The sequence below is a fragment of the Haliaeetus leucocephalus genome, unplaced genomic scaffold, assembly GCF_000737465.1.
Source record: "Haliaeetus leucocephalus isolate CR32 unplaced genomic scaffold, Haliaeetus_leucocephalus-4.0 Scaffold260, whole genome shotgun sequence".
NCBI lineage: Eukaryota > Metazoa > Chordata > Aves > Accipitriformes > Accipitridae > Haliaeetus > Haliaeetus leucocephalus.
Window position 1 is genome coordinate 1 of NW_010972696.1, and position 6,724 is coordinate 6,724.

At 61.5% G+C, this 6,724-nt stretch overlaps 1 protein-coding gene and 1 long non-coding RNA gene across 2 annotated transcripts; one reads left to right on the forward strand and one right to left on the reverse strand.

Annotated features, from left to right (window-relative positions):
* Window positions 1–62: 62 nt before the first annotated feature.
* Window positions 63–1,154, forward strand: LOC104832574. The gene is made up of 3 exons (XR_774432.1): window positions 63–143; window positions 240–339; window positions 687–1,154. It is a non-coding gene; the product is annotated as an uncharacterized LOC104832574 (long non-coding RNA).
* A 180-nt stretch (window positions 1,155–1,334) lies between these two features.
* On the reverse strand, window positions 1,335–6,678 carry COLGALT1 (collagen beta(1-O)galactosyltransferase 1). The gene is made up of 10 exons (XM_010568826.1): window positions 6,477–6,678; window positions 6,236–6,370; window positions 5,655–5,859; window positions 5,161–5,280; window positions 4,930–5,006; window positions 4,560–4,666; window positions 4,299–4,431; window positions 3,303–3,430; window positions 3,021–3,227; window positions 1,335–1,602 (listed from the first exon to the last, which is right to left on the reverse strand). Exons 1-10 carry the CDS (start codon window positions 6,534–6,536, stop codon window positions 1,335–1,337), a joined length of 1,440 nt encoding a protein of 479 aa, XP_010567128.1. The 5' UTR covers window positions 6,537–6,678.
* Between the last annotated feature and the right edge of the window lie 46 nt (window positions 6,679–6,724).

Sequence of the window (6,724 nt, forward strand, 5' to 3'; positions counted from 1 at the left end):
GGGGAGTTGGGGTCCCCCCCATGTCCCCTCCATGTCCCACCCCATCACCGTGCCCCCCCTGTCCCCAGGTACATCTACCGCCTCTGCCCCTTCAAACGTGTCTCCCAGAAACCCAAACACGGCGGCGCTGAGACCAACCTGGGGTAAGGGGACCCTCAGGGACCCCCAGGGACCCTGGCGGTGGCCCCTGTCCCCCTCTTCACGTGTCCCCCCGTGTCTGTCTTCCCCCCCCCCCCCAGGACATGGGGCGCCTGGGCCGGCCCCGAGCATGATCGCTTCAGCGCCATGAAGTATGAGCACGGGACGGGCTGCTGGCAGGGCCCCAACCGGGCCACCACGGTGAGGCTGTCCCCATGTCCCCCGGGGTGTCCCCCTGGGTGTCCCCATCCCCCTGTGGGGGTGCCCCATGTCCCCCTGAGGTGTCGCCAACCTCCCGGCGTGTCCTTGTCCCTGGGTGCCCCAGGTTCCCCCAGCCCCCGAGGGGGTGTCCTCATCCCCTGGGGGTGTCTCTGTCCCTTTGGGGTGCCCCAGGTCCCCTGAGGTGGGGTCCTTGTCCCCTTGGGGTCCCCTGGGGTGTCCCCAGCCTCCGGGGCTGTTCCAGTCCCTGGGTTCCCCCATCCCTGGGGGTCTCCCCGTGCCCCCAAGGTGGGGGGGTGTCCCTGGCCCCCCACTGAGCCCCAGCACAGGTGAAGCTGTCCTGCGGGACGGAGACGGCGGTGACGGCCACCACGGAGCCCAGCCGCTGCGAGTACCTGATGGAGCTGGTGACGCCCGCGGCGTGTCGCACGCCCCCCTCGCACGAGGACCACGACGAGCTCTGACCCCGGGTACCGCCGTCCACACGCACACCTCCCCTCCCCCGCCTCGCACGAGGGGACACCCGCCTCGCACGGGGAACCCCCCAGCTCGCACGAGGACTCCCCTCACATGGCCGCAGTGTCCTGGCTGTGTGCCTGTTTCCCCGGTGGGGGGGGGAACCATTCCCTCAGGGGGACAATCCCTGCTGATCTTGTCCCCGGCGGGGTGGGGGGGGCTGAGAGCATGGTCCCTGCCTCAGTTTCCCTCACCCACAGCCCAGTGGGAGCTGCCAGGACCTCAAGGGACCACAACCCCCCTGCCAGGACCTTTATGGGGGGGCACACAGGATAACACTGTGACTGAGCCGGGGGTGGGGGGGCTACAGGCGATAATAACTGGTTCCTCCCCGTAGTGGGAAGGCAGGGGGGTGGGGGGGGCGGCCGCTTCCATCACTCTCCAAACCGAGAAATAAAAATAAAAATAGAATTTAAAAGCGATATCCATACCCCCACCCCCCCCCCACCCCCCGCACCAGGTCATAGCTCATCCCGCGCTGCGCTGTCGAGCGGGGACTGGAGCACGTCGGAATTCTGGGCCTCCCGCCGCAGCTCCTGCTGCTCCTTCATCTTCTGGGACTTGGCGCGGTCCCAGTCGGTGAGGGTGGCCTCGTCGTCCCACACCACTGAGGTCTCGGTGTCGCTGACGTAACCCTCCTCCCCTGTGTAGTGGGTGGGAAACACCAGCAGCGGCTCCGCCGAAAACGCCACCAAATCCCGCTTGGTAAAATGTTTGGTGTAGTCGACGCTGGCGGGGAGGAGAGAGGAAAGGTCAGGGGTGGGGGGGAAAAAAACAAACAGGAAAAAGGTTTTTCCCGGCAGAATGCAAAGGGATTTTTTTTGAAAGAGAAACAGTCCTGAGGAACAGGGAGGGGAGGTCCCGGGATGCCAGCGGGATTTGGGACGATGAGAAAATGGTGCTGAGGGAAGCGATGGCAAAGGGACAAGAAACTGGATCCTGAGAGACAAGAAAAGTGGTTCCCAAGGGATGAGGAACTGGATCCGAGGGGGGAAATGGATCCAAAGGGATGTGAAACCATCTCCCACAGGACACAAAACTTGTCTTTGAGGGGACTGAAGGGACAAGAAAATCGCTCCGAGGGAAACTGCTTCCAAGGGACAAGGAACTGTGACCAAGGGAAAATGGATCCCGAGGAACAAGAAACTGTCTCCAAGGGGAAACAGAGCCAAGGGGACAAGAAAAGTGTTTCCTAAGGGACAAGGAACCGGCTCCGAGAGGGAAATGGATCCAAAGGGATGTGAAACCATATCCCACAGGACACGAAGCTGTCTCCAAGGGGAAACGGAGCTGAAGGGACAAGAAAAACGCTCCGAGGGAAACAGATCTGAGGAAAACGGCTCCCAAGGGACAAGAAACCAGTTCCAAAGAGACAAGGAACTGTCACCGCAGGGAGACAGCCCCAAGAGGACATGGAAAATGGCTCCCGAGGGACAAGAAATGGCCTCCGAGGGGGAATGGATCCCGAGGGACAAGAAAAGTATCTCCAAAGGAAGCCTCTTCAAAGGGACAAGGACTTGGCTCCCAGGGAAATGGATCCAAAGGAACAAGAAACTGTCTCCGAGGGGAAATGGAGCCAAGGGGACAAGAAAAGTGTTTCCTAAGGGACAAGGAACCGGCTCCGAGGGGGAAATGGATCCGAAGGGACATGAAACCATCTCCCACAGGACACAAAACTGTCTCTGAGGGGAAACAGAGCTGAAGCGACAAGGAAAATGCTCTGAGGGAAACAGATCTGAGGAAGACAGCTCCCAAAGGACCGTCACCGCAGGGAAACAGCCCCGAGAGGACATGGAAAATGGCTCCCAAGGGGGAATGGATCCTGAGGGACACAAAAAGTGGTTCCCAAGGGACGAGGAACTGGGTCTGAGGGGGAAATGGATCCGAAGGGACATGAAACCATCTCCCACAGGACATGAAACAGTCTCCAAGGGGAAACAGCTGAAGGGACAAGAAAAGCATCTCCCGAGGGACAAGAGCCCTCTCCGAGGGGGAAATGGATCCCTGGGGACAAGACCAACATCCCCAAAGGGACAAGAAATGCGCTCTGCAGGGAAACCCCTCCATCCCTGGCGGCACACGGACGCTCTCCCCTGGACCTGGGCACCCAATTCCGTCCCACCCCCCCTGCTCCCCGCCGGACTCACAGCGGGTGTTTGTCGAACATGACGGGCAGGAACTCGTCGACGGGCAACATCTTGCCCAGCGGCTCGGCCGCCAGCAGCTTGCGAGCGCCCTGCAGCGAAAGGACGTAACCCAAAGTCCAGTAGGAATAATCCGCTTCCACCAGGTTCCTCACCCGTGGCACCGATTTCTCCGGACGTTCCACCTGCATCCGCTTCCTTCCGATGTAACTGCGGGAGAGACGGTGCCTTCGTTAATGGCAACGAGTCAGTTCTGGGTCCGGGGTAATTAGCGACGAGGCTCACATGAGGTCCCAGGTCAGCCCGGCCGCCTCCAGGTCATGCATCAGGTTCATCAGGCGTCGCTTGAAGAAGATCTCGAAGCGCAGGTCGTCCTCGAACACCACTGACTTCTCCAGCCCCCTCGCCACAATCTGGGATTTAACGGAACAGGGAAATCCTCCCGGTTCTCCCACGAGGCCAGGGGGACAGGAGTGGCTCTGGGGCCAAGGCAGTGCCTGGCGTCAGCACCAGCCACCTCCGACACCTTCTCCCGACATGTGACAGCGGGCCAGGCCTGTTGTCCCCTTGGGATCAGGGACTTGTCCCCATCCTTCCCTTTAGGATTAGGCCCGGTCCTTCACTTTGGGATTAGGGACTCATCCCCTTCCTTGAAACTGGGATTAGGGACTCATCCCCTTCCTTGAAACTGGGATTAGGGACTCATCCCCGTCATTACCATTAGGACTAAGGACCTGTCTTCTCCACTGCCATCAGGATTAGGGACTCGGCCCCTTCCTTCCCGATGGAATTAGGGACTTGTCCCCATCCTTCCCCACAGGATTCAGGACTTGTCCCCTCCCTTCCCATCAGGATTACGGATTTGTCCCCTTTCTTACTGTTGGGATCAGGGACTCGTGCCCTTCTTTGATATTGCAATTTGGGACTCGTCCCCTTCCTTCCCAGTGGGATTAGGGATTTCTCCCTTTCCTTGTTGTTGGGATTAAGGACTCATCCCTTTCGTTACCATCAGGAATAGGAATTTCTCCCTTTCCTTGCTATCAGGGACTCATTCCCATCGGGATTATGGATTTATCCACTTCGTTACCATCGCGATTAGGGATTTGTCCCTCTCCTTACCATCAGGGTCAGGGACTCGTCCCCCTTTGCTCCTGCCAGGACTAAGGCCTCATCTGCCGCCTTCCCATCAGGATTAGGATCTCAACCCCTTCCTTCCCGTTGGGATCAGGCCCCCCCACCCCAGACCGCATCCATTCCAGCCCCCCCCCGGCAGCCCCTCACCTCCTGCCAGACGCGGTAGTGGCTGAGGAAGCAGCCCAGCTCCCCCTTGGTGAGCGGCCGCCCGTGGTAGGGGTCCTTGTACCCCGGCAGCATCCGAATGCCCAGCGCTTCCACCTCGGAGCTGTTCATGGCTCTGCAAACCAACCAGTTCGATCCCGAAGGAAAATCCCAACCGCCCCGCCCCGGCCAGGAAAGCAGCTCCAGGGTCGACCTGGCACCGCTTCCCCACCTTCGCGGACCCTCCGGCGTTTTTGGACTCACTTGCCGTCCACCGCCTCCACCAGCTTGCAGGCGATCTCCTGCTCGTAGAGCGTCCGCAGCATCCGCTCCCGGCGGTCTGCCCGCCGCTGCAGGTTAATCATGAAAACCTGAAAAGGAAGGAAAATATCCCAAATTCAGAGAAGAGAAAAAAAAAAACCACCCCAAAATCCAGACAATGGGGGGAACGACACAGGACCCAAAGCCAGAAGAGAGGGGGGAAACCACCCAAAATCCAGAAAGGTGGGGGGAATCCCCCAAAATCCTGAAGGGAGGGGAACGATGACCCCCAAAAAACAGAAGAGAAGCAGGGGGGATCCCCCAAATCCCGCCCGGCAGCGCAGGCAGCCTCAGCTGGGGGGGCGGCGCTCACCTCATCGAAGCCCATCTTGTCGGGGACCTTGGGGGGGACCCAGACATGCGGGGACGGCTCCGCCGGCGGGTGCTTCACTGCGGGGGGGAAAGGAGGGAGAAACCCGGCTTGCCCAGCTCCTGCCGGAGCCTCCCAGGAGCCAGGGTGCGCCACGGCCGGAGCCAAGTTGGGATAAACCGCTGGATCCGGGCACGGAGGCACTGGGAGTGAGGCCTGGCCCTCGCTGCTCACCCATGATCTCCAGCTGGACGTGCAGGAAGCTCTCCGCCTCGTCCCGCAAGGTGCTGTGCGACCGCAGCGGCACCGGCAGGAACCCGTACACCTCCCGGTTACAGACGAACATCTGGACTTCTGAAATTAAGCCGGGACGGAGACAAAGTTAAGCCAAAGCCAACACCAGCCTAAAGCCAGCCCAAAGCCAAAGCCAGCACCAGCCCAAAGCCAATGCCAGCTCAAAGCCAACGTCAATGCCAGCCCAAAGCCAAGGCCAATGCCAACTCAAAGCCAATGCCAGCCCAAAGCCAAAGCCAACCCAAAGCCAACCCAAAGCCAAAGCCAACACCCACCCAAAGCCAGCGTCAGCCCAAAGCCAACACCAACCCAAAGCCAATGCCAGCCCAAAGCCAAGACCAATGCCAGCGCAAAGCCAAAGCCAATGCCAGCCCAAAGCCAAGGCCAACGCCAACCCAAAGCCAAGGCCAACGCCAGCCCCCCCGGCTCCTTACCCGCCTGCCGGCAGGAGAAAGCAAAGACAATGATGTCGTCGAAGGCCCAGGTGTAGTCGGGGTGGGGTGGGTAGAAGGCGAGCGCCCGCGAGGCTTCCTTCCGCAGGTCCACCAGGAAGGTGGAGTGCACCATGGGCACCGCGAAGCAGCCCCGGCGCTCCCGCTTTCGGATCGGCAGGTAGGCTGGCGTCCGCCTGTAGTAACCCTGGTGGAGGCAGGAATCGCCTGGGCGCTCGGCTCAGCCCCGGGGAGCGGCAGGATGGAAGGATGCGGCACCCCACGGACGTGCCACCCAGGGGATGTGGAGCACCCAGTGCCAAGAGAACGTGGCACCCAAGGGACACAGTGCCCAGGGAACCTGGAACCCAAAGGACCTGGAGAACCCAGCACCCAGAGGAGCCGACACCCAGAGGACCTGGAGAACCTGGCACCCAGAGGACCCAGCACCCAGAGGACCTGGAGAACCCAGCACCCAGGGGACTCAGTACCGAGAGGACCTGGCACCCAGGGGACTCAGCACCCAGAGGACCCAGCACCCAGAGGACCTGGAGAACCCAGCACCCGGAGGACCCAGCCCTCACCTGTGCCGTCATCCCGCACCAGAAGTTGGAGTAGGCAGCGCGCGAGTCCAACATGGGAGCCACCACCGTCTTGTTCTCCGCCATCAGCAGCCCCAGGGTGTCGGGGTTGATCAGGACGTTGTCGGCATCCAGGAACTGCCCGATGACACAGAGATGCCCAACCGGTGGCGTCAGCCCCCGAAACCGTCGCCGTGGAGCTGTGGCCCCCTCCACCCCGCCCTGAGTGCCGGGACCCCCTTACCAGCAGGTAGTCGGCCCAGTTGGCGCGGGCGGACTCCAGCGCCGCTTGACGCAGTTTCATCACGTGCTCGTAGCGAGAGGGGGACCAGTGCTTGGGGCCCTCCTCGTCGGGGTACCCCCTGGGGGGGGGGGGTCTGCGCTGCCCTCCTGCCCTGAGAGACCCCCCCCAGCCCCTGCACCCACCTGCCCGCTCCACGGGGACCCCCTGAGACCCGGCACCCACAGGGGACACCCCCCCTGAACTTGGGC

Coding starts and splice junctions, on each gene's coding strand:
- COLGALT1 (XM_010568826.1), bottom strand. CDS start 6,536: ATGAAACTGCGTCAAGCGGCGCTGGAGTCCGCCCGCGCCAACTGGGCC. Junction 5,007..5,160: donor CGTCCAGCTGGAGATCATGG/GTGAGCAGCGAG, acceptor TCCCCCCCGCAG/TGAAGCACCCGCCGGCGGAG. Junction 1,603..3,020: donor ATGTTCGACAAACACCCGCT/GTGAGTCCGGCG, acceptor CCTCCCCGCCAG/CGTCGACTACACCAAACATT.